Source organism: Dama dama, chromosome 6 (assembly GCF_033118175.1).
Source record: "Dama dama isolate Ldn47 chromosome 6, ASM3311817v1, whole genome shotgun sequence".
In the NCBI taxonomy this organism is placed as follows: domain Eukaryota; kingdom Metazoa; phylum Chordata; class Mammalia; order Artiodactyla; family Cervidae; genus Dama; species Dama dama.
The window spans coordinates 48043758-48064090 of NC_083686.1; the positions used below are offsets into that span (position 1 = coordinate 48043758).

General features: G+C 35.7%; 1 protein-coding gene across 2 annotated transcripts in view; it reads right to left on the reverse strand.

Moving 5' to 3' along the window:
• Window positions 1-20333, reverse strand: part of SLAIN2 (SLAIN motif family member 2) — a 73276-nt gene that overhangs the window by 30590 nt on the left and 22353 nt on the right. For both annotated transcript variants that reach the window (XM_061146019.1, XM_061146020.1), the window contains exons 2-6: window positions 16875-17023; window positions 11876-12040; window positions 8762-8923; window positions 5719-6078; window positions 5219-5356 (exon numbers count right to left, since the gene is read on the reverse strand). In XM_061146019.1, coding sequence (XP_061002002.1) covers window positions 5219-5356; window positions 5719-6078; window positions 8762-8923; window positions 11876-12040; window positions 16875-17023 — 974 coding nt within the window. The remainder of the gene's footprint in view (window positions 1-5218; window positions 5357-5718; window positions 6079-8761; window positions 8924-11875; window positions 12041-16874; window positions 17024-20333) is intronic.

The window sequence follows — 20333 nt, forward strand, 5'->3', positions numbered from 1 at the left end:
CTTTCACTCACCCATTCATTCTTACTTTCTTTCTAATAATTGTGTACTTTATTCCAGGTACTGTTTTAGAAATAATGAGTACATAGCTGGCTGGACAGACAAAGTTCCTACTTCCATGGAACTAAGAGTCTAGGGAAGGGGAAACTGATGATAAACAAGGAGTAAAATACATGGCCTGCCAGATGGTGACAGCTGCTAAGGAGAAAATTAAGTAGGAAAGGGGGACAAGAACTAGGAGACATAAGCTGCCCTTATCAATAGGGTGATTAAGGAATATTTCTCCTGAGACGACATTTGCCCAAAGATCTGAAGGAAGGGCGCAAGTGGGCCATACAGATATTGGGGGAACGCATTCTAGACGGAAGGAGAAGCAGTAGTAAGGACCTGAGGCAGGAGTGTGCCGGATACCCATGAAGAACAGAAGCAGGCCACAGCGGTTGTAGTGGAGCAAATGAAGGCAAAGGGTAACCAACCGACATACGCTGGCAATCCACAGTATCTCTTAACCACTAAGACTTCTTAAACAAGGGTTTAAATATAAAATATCATCTATAACCAATTGTTCTGGAAAGATCTTATTTAAATTAACAGCCATAATGACTCCAATGGACTTTATCCCTCAAGTTTCATGTGTGATGTCACAAGAACAGCTTCTATAGACAAGTGATGACTCTCCAATGGCAATTCAAAGAATCAGACTGCAAACAGGTTCAGGCAGTATACTCTAAATTTGCCTGATACAGATAGAATAAAATGAATGATTTTCATGATACCACAAAGAAACACAATGTTACACAAATAAGAACAAAAACTAAATTTTAATCTGAATTATCAATCTTAATTTGATCCATTTTCCAATGGCAAAATCACTTTTATTTCTTTATTTTGACCATGTGGCTTGTGGGATCCTAGTTCCTCTCTAGGGATCCAACTCGCCTGCTGCAGTGGAAGCACGAAGTCCCAACCATTAAACTGCCAAGGAGTTCCCAAAATCACGTTTTAAATGATAAAGTATACTAAACTGGTCTCCAAATCCTTCTAGAACTTTAATCCACTCTTCACATTGCTATCAGATTCAATTTCTTAAGAAGGAACCCTGATTAAAAGCCTAGGGTAGCTTGTTAAGATGAAATCTAAACTCCTTAATATATTTTATTTACCTATTTATTTTTTGGCCGTACCACACAGCTTGTGGGATCTTAGTTTCCTGACCAGAACCCGTACTCTCAGCAATGAAAGTGCAGAGGCTTAACCACTGGAGTGCCAGGGAATTCCGAATATGGTATTTTAAAATTCCCACAATCTATCCCCTACCTACATCTCTCATTCTTGTCACTGAACCCACTAATCCTGTGACCCACACTTTAGTCAAACAAAACCACTATAATCAGGGTGTCATTCTTAAGATTTCATTGCTGGTCCCACTGTTGGGAAAACCTGTACTTTCTTCCCTCATGTGACACCTCCCCCAGAGCTGGCTGAGATATCTTTCAGTATCTTCCCAGAAAACCTCTTTATACTGATGAGTGTTAATACCTCTGTTTCCCCATCACTTCCTGCTTTTGAAGGGCACAAGCTCTCTCTTTCACATTTATATTACCAATGCTTAGAACATAACATACACCCTATAAACATCTTAATTATTTACTGAATAATTAAGTAATAATTAATAATAATCTCTGGATAAAATCTGGAGACTTCAATTAAATATTCAAGATCCTCCAGAGCTGAGATCCAATTCAGTGGTTCTTAAACTTAACTATGCCCCAGAGTCAGCTGAGACACTTCTAAAAAATAGAGATTCTGGATTCCCATTCCAGATGTATTCAATCACATCTCCATCACATTTCCAGAAGTAAAGGTCAGAAGAACTATACTTATTACTATCAATGTCTTTGTGGTAACTGACTCAACATAATTATACTACTTACCCTTAAACAAAAGTTCCACAAGTATTTCACTCATTCTTGTATTAGCCCACTACACAGATTTATCATGACTTATTTTACTTCAACTTCATGTTTCATAATATGTAAAATTCTAGTGTAACCTTTTAGTGTTTTCGCTACAAGTGAAATTTGGGTGAGAATTCCTTCCCCATGGGCCTAGGGGCAGTCTGGCTATGCATAAGTTGGTAGCTGCCCTGGACACTCCCTCCTCAGTGTGAGGTCCACAGTACAATGCTGATCTGATATATCTCTCCTCTAGGAGTACACTGGATCCTGTGCAAACATGTTCTTCCAGTTAGTTACATGTAAGCAAGCAAAGGATAAATGTTACACAGACTTAGTTTATTCTTTTGTGGTGATTCACAAAGTATTTATAGTTCAACCTCAAATCATGCTCCAACAGAGTCATCCAAGAATATTTTCCAATGCCTTCTTATTTGCAGTTAGGGTCAGCATGATGTAATCCAAACAGTAACTGGGAGGAAATCGGGAGACACACAAGGGAGCTGAGAGTTCATCTGGCTTGGTTTTGCCAGTTCTCTAGTTACTTGGCATTGTACATATAATTTATATGGATCTCTGCTCCCTCTTTATAAAAATAAAAAATGGGATGTTGTGAGGTTCAAATGAGATAATACATATGAAAGTAAATATGTACTATTTTTTTAAAACCAGCAGATTGTCTTGGGTTTTTCTCCCTTCTCTTATTTCTGAACCAGAAATTCCTATATTTTTCTGAAAATTAAGCCTTTTCACTAAACCTGTTCTCTAGTGGTCTTAGAAAACAAGCACTACACTAGTTTTTTTGAAAAACTGTCCCTGACAAACATTCCTTCCTTTAACTGGAGAAACTGAAAAAATTACATGTATTCATGACCTTTGCAATGCTCTGGTTTTCTTAAACTTTTTAAGTTACTCACATTTTCCAAATGTAAAAGTCAAGAATTGGTAATAGCTATCAAAATGAAGTATATTAGAACTCTCATAATATTCATATTTGAATGCCAGCATCCACAATAATGCAGCCATAGCAAATAAGCATATAAAAATAGTGATTGCATAGTAACAAGGCAAAAGAAGTGGTCCCTTAGGTGGAAATAACAGCAATCTTGCAAAGTTAGGTTCATGCAGACCAGCAAGTAAGAACCGAAGCTTTACCACTTAAGAGCTGGAGAAATACTTAAAAGAAAACAAAACGCAGCAAATACATGAACTGGTTGGTAAGAAATATTTAAAATGCTATTCATGTATAAAACTTGCCACTGTAATATTTTTACATAATTACCATATTAGTCTTTTTATTTTGATATGTAACAGTACATCTAACACATACACTAATTAAAACACATATATATTATATATCAAAGATAATGTAAAATTTTCAGAAAAATAGGTTAACATTTTATTTTGCTTTATAATGTATTGACTTTAAACACAAAGTTTTAACCTTTTTTGTTTTTTGGCCACACCATGTGGCTTGTGGGATCTCAGATCCCCGACCAGGGACTGAACCCAGAGCCACAGCAGTGAAAGCGCCAGGTCCTAACCACTGGACTTCTAGGGAAGTCCAAGTTTTAAATATTTTTCTCAAATAAACTTTATTAAATTTTAAACCTGCTAATATTCTGGATTTACTACTTTTCAAATACATCCTGTGAAGTGTGACTCTATACTAAAATAAATGTTTCTGACATTTTCATCATAAACAAGCTTCACAACTACAAATATAAAAACAAATAAGTATATGCAATTTTTAAAAAAGGATGGTACCTTACTATTTCTTCTGCCTATACATTATTCAAATACTGAAATATACTACTATGAGACTGCATACATATATCCCACTTATAAGTAAATTAGTGATTAGAATTTCACTATGTTTCTTTATCTGTTTTTAATTATCAACTTCTGAGGGAAAAGAAAAAATAATTCACCTATAGGGAAAAAATTCTAGGGAATGAGCAGGTGATAAGCTACATAGCCTTTCAAAGCATCACTTTCCTAATTTGTAAAAATGTATTAGTAACTGAACATACTTTATAGACTTGTTCAGAGGATTAAGCAGAATTATGAATATAAGGGATAGCACAATGTGAGTTTTATAATATAAATAATATCATTTACAATTGGTAAATAAGGAAAACTTATCAATATTATCACAAAAGTCATTTCGGTTCAAACGGAACCAAAATTGTTTCTAGACTGAATTTTTGAGGCACCAGATAGCAGCAGCTTAACATAACGTACGCCACGTCAGCAGACACAACCGAGCCGAGGAGGAGGGCGGGGGGCTTAGGAAGAGCTGGGCGCTGTCACAGCTGCTACTCAGCGCACAAGTCATAAATGGACCGTCAGTAACTGTGTGTTTACATCACTGCATCACCGCTTTGAGGAATGAAGGAACACATCACAGTGACCACTTTAACCACCAACAGTAAATATGTCACAAAGGAACTGAATAGATCAGACTACAAAACTGATGTGAACTGTGGGACAGAAGGCATGCATACTGAGCATTTCTAAGACTGCAGAAATAACTCTGATAGTTGTTTAAAACTGGGTTTAGTACACGCTCATATCTGCCTTAGTTAATAAGCAATACTTCTTGGAAAGTGTTCAATTCTTTTAAAATCACTCTGTAAAGTACAGAGTGCCCATCTACTCCCACATCAATTCTTGGCTCAGTCTGGCCGCTTCGTCTTAGGAGTCCCTTCTGTGTGATTCTCTAATCCTTGTTTATGTTGCATATGTCTCCTTAAATCAACAGTTTCAGCTTTACTTTCCATCAAGTTACTTTCAACCTTTTTTTTTAAAATAAAATTCTACCTTTGGTGAAGTATTTATTAAGAATTTATCAAGCCTTTATTTGTATATTTATAGGACGATTATTATTTTTATTAATATTTTAGTAAGAAAGCTCCTTGGGTTTTAAATGGTCTGTTTCAGGACTATTCCACACCCCCCAACCCCAAATTCTGTCATTTTTAATGTTCAGTATTGCAGAACAGAAGGTTTTTAAAGAATATACATATATTTATAAATTAAACAGAACTTGCTTATTTCTAAATTCTAGAGACTACAGTTTCATACAGATTTAAGTATTGATACAACTGGATATTTAATAGGGACAAATTTTAAATTTAATATAGCTATGATTATCTTACAAAACTAATAAGCATTACATTTTACTATAGTACAGCTATTTGGCACAAAATTAAACTCTGTAATTTTCATTTTCTTTAAATAACTGATACATAAAAGATACTTACTGGCTGAAGCCTGAGGTTGCATGCGAGGTATACCTCCATTTGGCACTTGAAAATTTGAGTCACTTCTGCTGCTTTTCACTGAGTCAACTTGTGTATTAGATGTTCGGGACAGGTTTGGAAGACTGCGTCTTAGTTTTTCTAGAACAATAGAATTTTAATTAAAAAAAAAAGTCAAAACATTTTTTAGGATGGAGAAAATTAAAATATTCAAAAATCATTCTTTAAGTGTTCTGCAGGCTTTAGAAGAGCTAACAGGAAAAAAACACATCTTATAAAAAATAACTCAATACAGTTTCTATAAATGGGTGGAACCTTTAAAAAAGAACCATAAATTACTTAACTCAAAATCTAAACACTTCATGACTTCATGGATATGGCAAAGCAAAACTAACTTAAGTAAAAATTCTTTATCTACTTATCTAAAATACAAAATCTTGGTAAAAACCGTGTTACTTTATACCAAAATATGAAGGACAATTTTTTTCCAGTCTTATAGTTACCTTCATTTTTAACATTGGTTGTCTGTAAATCTGTTGGATGGCCTTGAAGTGAAAGGCGAGGTTGCTGTAAGCGGCTAATCATAGGCTGTGGGGACACTCTACTATATTCTATTCCCCGAGCAGGAGATCGAGAACGAGGTGAATTTCGGGGTGACTGCTTAGGTGATGGTCGAGGTGAATTGCGTGGTGATGGTGAAAACCTGTTAACAGCAGGGTATACTGCATGATGCATATTGTCATCTTCATCATCTAAACTTTGTGCATCAAGTTCCTGATCACTAAAAGTACCCCGTCTGGTAGAATTGCAAGATGAACCAGAACTGCGCCGAGACGCTGTGGCTGCATATTCTTGCCGGAGACCTGACAATAATGAATGTGTTATTTCTTTAGTATTAAATATTTAAGTATTTTTAAGGTTTAAAAGTACAAGATTATCATTGAGAAACAGAAATAGTATATAACATGTAAAGGAAAACTCCCTTTTACTTGATTCATCTTAGACTTCCCCACACACAAGGATGCATATACTACATCTAAAAAGCTATTTTTATATCACATGAAATTCATAAACTTTTACCCAATTTCAAAATTTCTTCTTGAATCCAAAATCTATATTAAAAAGAAAACCATAAATTTAAAAATACTTGTATTCCAAAAGACAGAGTCCAAATTTGAGATTAACATTAAAGGAATATTGAAAGAAAATAATTACCTGTCCTACCAGTGTAAAGAATATGTCAGTGAGTAAATAAACACCCTGGATACTAAACCTTTGGATTAATCTTACTCCAGAAGATGATGAAGGAAACTTCTAACCCAGTCTCAGGAATTGAATACTCGGGCACAAATATAATTTCAATTGCTTCATAAGCTAATGGAGTTCAAAAAAATAAACTTATATTCTAAACCATCAAGTAAGAATTTTCAAAGGAGTGCCTTTTTATCTTGATATCTCCAGGAACACCCAAGCAACCTAAGGAGCCCTTCGAATAGTATAAAAACTTCTAGAATAAAAACAAATGTGACACATATTCAATGAGAAAAACATTACAATTGAAAAAGAGTGTCGAATTTAGATAGTATTTTGAGGAAATCCTGCTAACTATTGGCAGTTTAGTCCAGAAAATCTGTGTTCTTGAGTAGTACTCAAACTTTTTAAGTTATATAGTCATACACAGAAAGTGCTATCATCATGGTTCCCCAAAGAAGTGAAAGAGAATCATATCAGGGTACCTATAACACTATGGTTTCCTAGGGCACATCCAGCCCTTTGGTCAGGTTTGGAGACCATTGTAATAACTGTCACTTAGCAAAAGACAACAGACCCATGAAAAGAGTATTGTTTTAGAAAAGAAAATCCCAATCCTGATGCAAGTTCTCCACTAACAGGAAGTCTTACGGAGATCACAACCACTATGGGCATTGTGCTTTTCTCATTTAAAAATGAGGGAGCTGAACCAGGCAAAAGCCCACATCTGTTACTTTAGAATTGTGTCAGCAAAAAGCTGGAGAAACAATGTTGCAAAAAGGAAAATCATTCTCTTAAAAAGAAAATGATGGTGGTTTCAAAGAGTATCACTCACATTTTCAGTATCACTTTCTTTTTTTAATTCACCAGAAAAAGAAATATTTATGCTTGTGTGAATGGCTTAGAAAGGATTTTTAAAGAAAAGCTAAAATTTCTATTATGTGTTACCGACATACAATATGAAAACTATAGCAAATACGAGATTGAATTTCTAACAAAATATTGCAGTCTAAAAAATCAGGGTTCAAAGAAGAAACAAGTAAGTTTAGTCTAAGTGACAGGCAGCATTCTCTATTCTTTTTTCACATCTGTGACAATAACCCCTCATTAGCTGACAATACCAAACTCGGAATGAGGAGTTTGTTAATACAAAGTTACAGAAGAAAAGGGTAACATGTTATTGGTTTGTAGGGCTAAAGACAGGTAAGCACCAAACCTTTCTTTCTAAGGGAAGATGTGTAAAAATGGGATAAGAATTAGCAGAGTAAGAAACCAACATTCTGCAGTTTCTTAATGTTACAGCTTGATAACACTTACATAAAAGAAAGGACATGAACAGAAAATTTCTGAACTAAATTATAGCACTGCTCCATTACCTCAGCCAACTGTCAAGACTCTGAAACCTGTGCTTTAAGGATCTTTTCACTGTAAAGCTTAAAGAGATCACTTCAGAGAGATTGCTTCCTTCAGTTAAGCCCATACAATAAAATGTACAGGCAAGAATAATACTATCATCATCATCTTATATTCAGATGAGAGCCAAGTCACTGATGAACACTTGAAATAGTAAAAATTTTGTGCACGTGTGTACTCTGGGGACAACACTTCTATCAGATTCTTAAAGGTACCTGTTACCCAAAAAGCTGCAAGGACCACTGTGCAAAGCCACATGACATGCTTCATTTAACTTAACGTCGCAATTTCAGCTTTCCCTTAAAGGTCCCTCTCTTTGTTTAAGCAGAATACACATATTCTAAGAAAGATGATATACTTGCCTCCAAGGAGAAAAAACTGATTTTGTGGCTGTGAAAAAAACTTAGATATAATAATTTGTGGTTCTTAGAGTACACACAAAGAGATGTAGAATATATCAGTGGTATTAAAATTTATTGGGAGCACAGATGGGTAAAAAGGGGGAAAAAATCTAAACAGGCTCCTTAGGGGACGGGTAGTAATGAAAGAACAGCTGAGAAATGCTCATCCACACTAAGGAAACGGAGCAATAGAGTAGTAACCAGTGAATCACAGCACGGAGAAACACACAGCGTGTGATTTCCAGGCACAGCAGAGCACAGCCTGCTTTTCCTTAGTACTCACAGAGCAAACTGCTCAGCATACAATGGACTCTAAAAAAAAGTCAATGAACAAACCAGTCCACAGGCTCAAAAAGCCTCTGAAATTTCAACTTTTCTATTCTTATTATACTACTATTCCACAACACTGTAAGACATTTAATAAGGGCAAAAAAATTATACCATAATTAAAGACCTAAACTTTAACCATTAAAATACTTACTTTCTTCCTGCATCCGAGCTAGAATTTGCACATCAGTTACATCATTTAGCTTATAATTGGATCCAATTGAATCTTCATCTAATTCTGAAGCACTTAATTCACTGTCTATAGAGGACTGAGGACTGAGTGGAGGATTTCTGTCTGATGAACTTTTCAAATTACCTTAAAAAAGAAAATGATTCAAACTTTGGTGAACAAAAATTGAATAAACATCTGTTGCAATTAACTTGATATTGTATCTTTGGATTGATTCAGTTCATTGTTATTCTGTCTTTTCTGTTTATAAAATTCCCAGATGTTAAAATTAAAAATTGACCTGATTAAGAATGAAGACAGCTATAGAGACTCCTTCATATACAATGACAAATACAAAACTCATTTTCTTATAGCTATAATTTATCCATATTCTTATGAAAAATTCAGTTTTCAAGACAGTAGTGGTAAAGTATTTAATGTTCAAATAACACATGCTAGAGGATTTAAACTTCTACCAGGTAGCCAGTGAAACTGCTCTATAAACAGATGAATTATGTAGTGTTTTCTCCTCCCATTTCATTAGCAAACACCATCATCTTTTCCCTTGAATAAAACCACCTACTTTTCCTAAACAAGAAAACTATAATTTGAGGAAAATCAGGATTCCTTTGAGATTTAGAACCAAACCAAAAAAAGAACACTAAGCTCATTTCTCCTACATTATTCCATGTTTACAAAATTCCTTTGCCAAACTAGTAATGGGGATCCAAGGAGTTCTCTGATGTTTAGTAGTGAAGCACAAAGACAGGATGAAGGAAATGACTGGATTAAAAAACACATTTTATCACCAGAAACCAAAGGAGGACAGAAGACAGCTCGGAGGAATAAAGGCTATACATATCCAAAAGAATCTTAATAGGTTGGTGAAAAAGTAATTGCAGTTTGGGACTGTGAATTTTAAAGCATTATAACTAGGCTCAAACTCTTCTTTATTAATCAAAATAGGAACAATTACAATCAACACAGTTTTGCCAACAAGAAATAAGTTTGTTTATTCCTGTAGCATAAAAATCTGTGCTTTGGGGTTTGATGAACTCTTAGAAAGCATTTTCTGCCTCCTACTGGTTGTGGAAACATTTCCCTGCAAAAAGCTGTTGAGATGCTTGAAGAAGTAAGTGGTAGTTGGTTAGTGAGAGGTGAGGTAAATACAGTGGATGAGGTAAAACTGTAGCCCAATTCATTCAGCTTTTGAAGCATTGCTTGTACGACATGTGGTTGGGTGTTGTCATGGAGAAGAACTGGACCCATTCTGTTGACCACCGGCTGCAGGTGTTGTAGTTTTCAGTGCATCTCATCAATTTGCTGAGCATACTTATCAGGTATAATGGCTTCGCCAGGATTCAAAAAGCTGTAGTGGATCAGACGGGCAGCAGACCACCAAACAGTGACCACGACTTTCTCTGGTGCCAGTCTGGCTTTGGGAAGAGCTTTGAAGTGTCTTCTCAGTCCAAATACCGAGCTGGTCGCTGCTGGCTGTCATATAAAATCCACTTTTCGTCGCACGTCACAGTCCAATCAAGAAATGGTTCATTGTTGTTATGCAGAATAAGAGAAGACAACACTTCAAAAGGATGAATTTTTTGATTTGTGGTCAGCTCATGAGACACCCACTTATCATGCTTTTTTACCTTTCAATTTACTTTGAAGGTCAACGTTGAGTTCTTTGGCAACTTCTCATGTAGCCGTAAAGAGGATCAGCTTCAGTGACCCTCTCAATTGGTCACTGTCAACTTCCCGATGGCTGGCCACTCCGCCCCTCATCTTCAAGGCTCTCATCCCCTTTGCAAAATTTCTCTAACCACCACTGCTCTGTATGTTTGTTAGCAGTTCCTAGGCCAAACGCATTGCTGATGTTACAAGTTGTCCCTGCTGCCTTACAACCCCTTTTGAACTCGAATAAGAAAACTGCTTGAATTTGCTTTTTTGTCAATCATCATTTCCATAGTCTAAAATAAATATAAAATACACAGCAAGTAATAAGTCATTAGCCAAAAAAAAAAAAATAAAGGGAGAAATGTGCATTAAAATGATGTACAACATAACCACATTTATTAAGAATCTATTCCAACACTAAACAGCAAGTTCAACAATGCAAAACTGCAATTACTTTTGCACCAACCTAATAACTTCTTTCTAAGGAAATGCTTTCATCTGATCAACTTCCAATGAAGAACTGAAAAATCCCAACACTGTTACTAATATTTCTAATACAGATGTATTTGAATTTTTCACTGTAAGAGTCAGCTCTAACATAAATGGCACATAAAAAGAGCAAGAACACCACAAAACATAGTTAATATTTATATTATCAAAAAGAGTATAGTGCACATAATAGGAAACGTACAAGGTCAGTCTCAAATAGTACCTGAATAAAATTTTTTAATATTTTTTTAAAATATTAAACAAATATGGCAGATCAAACTCTTCAGTACAACAGTCATGGGTATGTACACAGCAAAGAGTAGGATCAATAAGTGATGAAACTGGCAAGTACACAGGTCAAAAGTCTGAGGTGATTAATACATTGTAAGGGAGCCATAATAATTAATCTAACAATAGCAGTAATAAGAGTAACTGATTGGGTGAAATCTAAAGATCAGTAAGCTATACAGTCTCAGTCATAGAACCACGCAGAACGTTCTTTCCTCAATTATAGCAATCTATCCCTTTCTTATACCCTTCATGGCTCTAAACACTCCCTTGGCACATTCATATACAGTCTAATACTATTATTAAAGTGCAACATCAAAGCTCATTAAAACTCCTATTTAACTGTAGGTTTTACAACCCAAGCAAGCATTGTTAAGAGAATCAAACTTGTGACCCTATTTAATCAAGCCACATTAAAAAAATTTTACATACATGCTAAAGAAAACTGGATGTATCCTGGCTTATCTGTATCCCTGGGGCCCAGTACAGCACTACCTGGTGCTAAGTAGCTCCTTGATGATATCTTCTCTAGTCAGTTGGAGGTTTCATAAATAAAAGAACTTGAGCTACTGATGAATAAACTATTTTCTGAGGCAGGGCAATAAGTTAAAAACTATTTCTTAATTACTTCAATTCATCTCTCCTTACCTGAATTTCCAGGAAGTATTAACTGTTTGACAATAGGAGGCCGCACTGGGGTTGAGGACGGAGAATTGAAACCACTACTATATGGGCTACTGGCGTTTGGGCTGTAAGGACTGGTATAACTGACGGAGCTGAAAGGATTGTTATACAAATTCTGCCTCTTGAGAGCTGCATTAATGACAAGAGAAGAAATCAAATTGAACAAAAGGCTAGTAACATTTCAAAAAATTTCCTGTTAGGCAATTCAGTAATTCATTATCTCAATTTAAATACAGAAACATTTCTACAGTGGGGGGAGGGGGCATATCACATTAATAATCCCAACAAAATATCTCCACTATCTTAAATTTTGTTATGCAAATAAAACAGGAGCCACATCAAACAAAAATATTGTAAGATGTTACAGAAAAACGCATATAAACTCTTTGGCTAACCCAATAACACCACAGGAAGAACATCTCCTCAGCAAATTATTAACTACTAAATTACTTCTGTCTTGTGGGGAAGTTTATTCCCACTGTATCAACCTTGAATGGCCTTTAAAGTAAAATGAATATAAAAGCAATTTGTGTTTTCTCATTTTTTGAATACATATTGCTAATAACAACAAAAAACTATGAAATAATGAGTTTTAAACATAGCCTTTCCTAAGTTTGGATTTTAGAAGAAATAAAACAATATTGACTATTTAGTGAAAGTGAAGTCACTCAGTTGTGCCCAACTCTTTGTGACCCCATGGACTGTAGCCTACCGGGCTCCTCCGCCCATGGGATTTTACAGGCAAGAATATTGGAGTGGGTTCCCATTTCCTTCTCAGGAGATCTTCCCGACCCAAAGACTGAACCTGGGACTCCCACATTGTAGACAGACACTTTACCATCTGAGCCACCAGGGAAGTCCATTGACTGTTTAGGCCATACTAAAGTCAAACATGCAAGAATTCTTTTTTGAAAAGAAAAAAAGTTCCCCCCACTCACATTTTCTGGGCCAAGGATAGTACTTCTGCTAGAAAAAGGTAAAACATCTGTGCTATGTGCATAAATTTATAAAAGCAGTAAGAAAGATCTCAAGTGCAATTATATGTAAGAAAAATTAACACTTAAAATATTTTGGGGAGCACTTTCCTCGTGGTCCAGTGGTTAAGAAGTCACCTCGCAATGCAGGGTACACAGGTTTGATCCCTGGTCTGGGAAGATTCCACATGTTGCAGAGCAACTAAGCCCACACGCCGCAACTACCGAGCTCGCACACCACAGCAGGAGAACCTGTGTGCCACACCGGAAGATCCCACACGATTCAGGGAAGAGCCGTGTGCTGCAACTGAGACCCAACGCAGCCAGCCGAATAAACATACGTAATACGTATATTCATTTTACTTTTATATTCATTTTATAATTTATTCATTCTTTTATATTCATTTTACTTTAAAGGCCATTCAAGGTTGATACAGTGGGAATAAACTTCCCCACAAGACAGAAGTAATTTAGTAGTTAATACGTATTATACAAATAAAGATACGTAAAAGTATCTTTTTCTTTCTTCCACTCTATTCTAAAATCCACCATTTATTGATGCTTATGACCATTACCAAAGTACTACGTAGAATACATACACAGATGTGACACGGTACTCTCAACAGGCCTATCACCAAGTAGTGCAGGGAGAAAAAACAATGATTTCAAGGCAAAATGAAATGAGTACTATCAAAAAAGTGCAAAGAGGCTAACGGAAATGACGAGACAGGAGCAACTCATTACAGCCGACAGAAAGCGGGTAAGGCTTTTTGCAGAGGGAGGAGGCAGTGGAGCAGCCATAAACAGGTGAGCAGTCCTGTGACAGGACACCAGGACTGAGCAAAGCACATGGTTTCATCTGCGTTTGTAACAAAGGAAAGCTGTGCTCTGAAAATGCATACTGTGTCCAGGGAATAACAGTGAGTAATCTAGAAAGGCAAAGTACACGATGAGGGACAGAACAAGAAAAACCAGCTGGGGCCAAGTCACAGGAGGCCGGGAACGCCATGCTTAGGAGTTTGAAATGTGTTCAGTAGCAATGATAACACCATCAGGGACTTCTGAGCAAGAGGACTGTGATCTAATCAGCACAGGAAAAACAAATGGTGGAAATCTTATGTTAAATAGATTAGACTGAACTAGTTAATAAAGGTGACCAAAAAAAGGAAGAAAGGGATAAATATTAAAAACTAGAAAGGATTACTAAAGGAAAAAAAAATAAGATGGTTCTGAACTTTCTGGTTTGCTTATAGGCAGAGCACTGGTTTTGAGAGGAGGCAAGCTTGTTTTCTGTTAAGTTGGATAGTACAGTAAGCTGGTGAATAGTATAGTTTTATGCATATTCACCATGAGACAAGACACCATTAAACATATTGAGTATGCAGTACATAGCCTGATTTCAATGTATCAACCTGAGGAGAAACAGAGGTGTTCGTTCCTTCCTCTTTACTCTGATTTCCTTTGAAGCATATTCTCTATTTGGTTATTTATTTAATTACCAGCACTACAAGTTCTCAACTCAAATTTTAACTTCCTTTTTCTTGAGAAATTTCAATCATAACCACAACATTAGTTAGTATCTATATTACCCAAGTCCCCATTATTATCTCTCTAAGCCTAAGTTTTCATGAGCTTCAGTCTCATATACACTGCCCACTTAATGTCTCTCCTGAAGGTATGGCAAATGTACACCAAAACAAACTCATTCTTCTCTCCTTTTCATTCTCAAAACTAATTCATGTCCAAATCCAAACTCATTCTTTTTGAGCTAAAACAAATTTTATGTCTGCAGTCCTTATCTCAGAACGGTAACAACATTCAACCTATCACCCTAGCTGGAAACACAGAAATCAATGCCGATGCTTTCTTCTCCCCCATTTCCTCATATTTGGCTTATTCCTTTATCCTTTCACACCTTTTAGTCTCGACTATGACCCTTTACCCCAACGCACACTGCTCAGCTATCATCATCAACCCTCCTCAAAACCATTCTATGTTCACTTTTGGCCTTCTCCACTCAAATATAGTCTGGGATGACAAAACATTCTAGAGATAAGAGGCGATGGCAATGTGAATGTACTTAATGCCACTGAATTGTACATTTAAAAATAGTTGGTATGACAAAACCCACTGGAAAAAAAATAAATAAATAAAAATAAAAATAGTTAAAGTGGGGTATTTTATGTTAAATAAATAAGTCTTACCACCAAAAAAAAAAAAAAGATGGGCAGAGAACAGAGAAGGGAGAACCTTAAAGACTGAAAAGAAAACTGTAGGGAGTGTTTAAGACAAGGTAAAGAAGATAATGCATTATCATTAAAAAAAAATAAAAAAATAAATAAATAAGAAAAGAATGTCTCAGGAACACATGGTAGTTCACTGAAGAGCAGCTGAGTGTGAAGGAGCAGAAACTGTTGTGCTGGAATACAATAGCTAAGTTTCTAGGAGATGTGCCTTATCAAAAAGTACATTTAAAAAACTATCTTCCCTCCAACCTGGGAAAAGAGAGGTCTAGGACTATAAGCTTCCAACCTGAAACAGCCAAATTACTCTTCCTTTAAATATACACAGCTATGGCTGCCGCTCTGTGCACACAGCTGTAAGATCAAGCACTGTTAAGCAGACCCAGGACTTGATTACACCTAGTTTCAGTTCAACAGTTACAGCTTCTCTTACAGGCTCCTACTATCTTTAATAACTGTCATAATAAAGCAAAAAGCTACTCACTCCAATTGCTACTTCTGAAGTGTAACCGGTTTGGTTTTCTCCACTATGTCTATCCCATACATTATTTTCTTATAATAACCATTGCTTGTTACAAACTACACTTTACTATATGCCAGTTTAACTGTGTACATTCCCCATGCCTCCCCTGACCACTTGCAGCTTACACCCTGAAAAAAAGAGCATGTACTTCAACAATAAAGTCAAAAAAAGTAATCTTAAGGACATAGCTGCCAAGTCAACACAAAGCAAAAAACAAAAACCTATTCCAAATTAGTAATCATGCATCAATCTTTTACTACATGAGTTTTCCTGGAAACTATTACTTTTTTTGGTCTTCTGTTTTTGTTTTTTTGACCATGCCATGCGCATTGCGGGATCTTAGTTTCCTGGACAGGAACTGAACCCAGGCACCAGCAGTGAAAGCACTGAGTATTGATCACTGGACATCCAGGGGATTCCTGGAAACTGATATTCTTAACAGACTGACAGTAATTCCAAGAAAGAGTCAATAATATTTTCCTTTATTTCCAACACACCAGTATGCTACATTAAATGCCATAAATAGTGACACATATATTTTATTAGCTTTGTGAATGCTATTAAACAACAGGGCATAAAAGCAATTTAAACCTAAAATGCCAAATAAAAGACAAAGCAAACAAAAAGACGACAGGCAGGAATACATTTAATAATCACTACCATGAGCCAGAAAAATATGCAAGGCTCTTTCATAAACATTATCACTTAATCCTTAAATAACACTTATAAGGTTTCATCATTCTTATAAGAAAACTGAGCTCAACGGAGTTAAGTAATTCACAGGGTCACAAGCAACTAAGTGACAAGAGTGAAAAGGAGGTCTCTAAGGTTCTCCATCTGTACCTTTCTATCACATCAGAATTTCCCTGAGGCTGGCGAGATGATTTCAGATGATACCAGACAAAACATTTTTTAAAATAATCATTTGTTTTAGCTTACATTAGAAAAAAAACTTGTCATAAAACCCATTATTTCACAGATATTTTTATCACGAAGCTATATAAATAGTCAGAGATTAAAAACAAAAACAAGAATTTATTAAGTAAATAAAAGAACAGGGTTACATGCATATGGCAAAACCTCACAACAGCATGCACAATGTGATCTGAAAAACACCACCAAGCAAGGAGCTGCCTTCCTAAAAATACACCATTCAACATTTATCTGTGTTTTGATTAAAGAAAGCAAAGGGGGTGAATTTACAAGTAAAATTACAGACATACCTGACATAGTTTGATCAAGTTTGTGGATAAGAGACTTTTTAGCACATTCAACATCAGGACTTGGGTAATCCAAAACTTGCCTGCACCAAACTAAAGGACTAACCGATTTCTGCATTGGTGTAAGTTTTTTCTTTGGTGATGAATATAGCCTAGGAGAAAACAAAAAACAAAAAGACTAATGTTAGTTACTAAACATAAGGTTATAAAATAAGGGATCTTTTGAACACATTTAAGTTGGGGGATGAGAAGTAAAAAATGATGGAGTATTATTAAATCACCCACATCTACTTTCTGCACAGGAAGAAAACATTATAACCATCAATATAAACCCAAATCTCAACTATTAAGTGAACTCAAAGGAGGCCAACTGTCCAGTCCTAAAGTGTGTCTTATTTTTCTTTTACTCTCATTCAAAAACTATGAGGAAACATGTTTTTACAATAGTTTATTCTGTTTTCAGTAGTTCTTAACTCCCTAACATAACCATATCATTAGGTCTTGTCTAGAAGGCAGATAAATATCTTGCTTTCCAATTCCCATTTCCCTTCCCACCACAAACCATATGAAAATTTATCACTGGCAATTCATTCCTTTTACTTAAGCAGTAGCCCCTCTGTAGCCCTCTTTTCAAATGATGGTATGTTAGAAAAAAGCAATAATTTAAAAAATCCTTAATAACAATATGATCCAATTTACTAAATTACTTCAGTTTCAGTAAAGAAGAAAGAAGACATATTTTATAAGTTCCTGGAGAAGGTATATAAAAACAAAAAGGTGAGAAGACAGGAGACAGGTGTACTTTAATTTTCTAAGTAAGTAAGTGTTAGTTGCTCAGTCGTGCCCAACTCTTTGGGACCCCATGGATTGCAGCCCACTGGGCTCCTCTGTCCATGAGATTTTCCAGGCAAGGATACTGGAGTGGGTTGCCATTTCCATCTCCAGGGGATCTTCCTGACCCAGGGATTGAACCCAGGTCTCCTGCACTGCAGGCAGATTCTTTACCAACTGAGCTAAAAGGGAAGCCTACTTGATTTGTTTTTCCTCAAATGAGTTCATATCGTATCAACTGATGTTCATTTCAAATGTGACTCTACAGGAAAAATGTGAAGTTAATTGGACTCTAACCAGAGTGATTTCCAAATTAAGACACTTTAGGGGAAATCTATGATGTAAACAAAATTATTATACTTCCGATGGATGGGATGTAAAATCAGCTCCTTTCTTGGGTCCTACTGACACATGGAGGGTGGGGAAAGGGAGACAAAGGGCCCCATTTCCCACTGCTTCCTTATCTTGTTGATGCTGGATAGAGGTGGAAGTTCTGCTCCCTCACTGGGCCTCTATGATTTAATTTTAACAGAAACAGGGTAATGAAGTAATACTTTTCAAGTTTTATTGACAAGTGAAAACTTGAAAATCTCAACCTACTGTAAATTATATTAGCCATCAGTAAATTGGCTGTGTCCATCAGAACGCAGTCCCTCTTGATTAAACTATGTGTTATTATGTAAGAAATTCAAAAGTATCAGAGTGAAAAAAATGTTTTCAGTAGGCAGTTATTTTAAAGAAGTCTATGTGTTTATAAGAGATGAGCAAAGGAGATAATACATGTAATTACTGCAAGTACTTTTGTTTGAGTTTTCTTTAAAATTTAGGGTTAGGGAAACACCTGCTTTTGCTAAAGAGGCATTCAGTTACATGCTACATACAATACAGCTTGTGTGTCCTCTGGCAGCTTTAAAAGTACTGTGAAATGTCAACCAAAGATTCCCTGACTGAAAAATAATTTGGTGCCAATATCATATGGGCCAAAGTATTTTATTTTTAGGGATCATTTAAGTGATGGGACACTGAAATAAGAGAACAGTGGTAGAAGATAGTTGGCACACACAAGGGTTATTGAATCAGTTTTCCCCTTTTCATCACTTGAGGAATAGACAGTTTGCTACGTTACCTTTTATCTGTTAACAGAAGGCAAGAGCATTCTCTATTGCCAATAAGGGGATTAAATATAGGATCTGTAGAGAGAAAAGTAGTTTATACATGTAGGATCAGCAGGACTTGGTGACAATTGATGATGAGGGTAGGAAATAAAAAAGATGGAGGAATCCAAAATTGTTCTACAGTTTTCAGCTTTTTGTGACTGAAAGTATTACAGTGCAACTAACAAAAACAGGAAAGCTACCATTCATGTGGTATAGGGGAGATCATGATGTTTTAATAGATTCTAAATTATTGATGCTTTATAATTCATTTAGTTTATAGTAGTTTCTGTATTTTTAAGATGCTAAAAGTACCTTACAACTTTAAAAAAAAAGAACAACTTTTTCAAGATGTAATTTACATACCATAAAATCAACCTGTGTAATCTCTGTACCATAAAATCCACTGTAGAATTTGATAAATTTAGTATTTAGTTACTCCAACCACCATCACCATGTAATTTTAGAATTAATTTATATCACCCTAAAAAGAAACCCCTTTTCTGTTTCTACCTCAAGCCCTAGGCATTACCTAATGTGCTGCAGCTCCATGCCCGTCTCTAGACGTTTCATATAAACGAAATCATTCACTGTGTGTTTTGTGTGTATGGCTTCCTTCATGTCAATCACCAAAGTCTGAAAGAGTGAGCACTGCTACCAACACTAAGAGAATTGTAAGGAATATCACCAACAACTTTATGTCAACAAAAGAGGTATGACAGATAAATTTCTAGAAAGATACAAGTTATCAACTGGGACTCAAGAAAAAATTGAGACTCTGAAGAGACTATAAAAAGAAATTGAATTAATAATGAGGAATCTCCCTGCAAAGAAACGTCTAGTCCCAGATGCCTTCACTTATTAAATATTTTATCAATACTAAGGAAAAATGATGCCAACCCTATACAAAATCTTTCAGAAAACAGATCTAACAGTGAAAGACTGAATGCTTCTCTGAAGACTGGATGTACAGTATGAAGAAGGATGTACAGTATTATCATCTCTATCCAGTGTGGTACTGGAGTATCTAGCCAGTGCAATATGGCAAGAAAAAGAAATTCAAGGCATCCATATGGGAAAGTAAAATTGTCTTTATTCACAGACAATATGATATTGTACATAAAAAATCCTTTGTAGAATCTACTGAAAGCAAACAAAATCAACTAGATTTAGCAGGGTCTTGGGATATAAAATCAACAGCTCTCCCTACGCAAAAAATTGTACTTCTATGTATGGATGAAGAATTCAAACATGAAATAAACAATTCCATTCACAACAGCATCAAAAAGAATACTTAGGAATAAATTTAACAAATGAACTCCAAGAGTGGTACACTGAAAACAATAAAACATTGTTGAGAGAAATTAAAGAAGCCTTAAATAAATGGGAGAGATGTACCATGTTCACAGATCTGAAGACTCAACATTAACATGTCAGTTCTTCCAAATTGATCAATAGAATTAGGCACTTCCCTAGT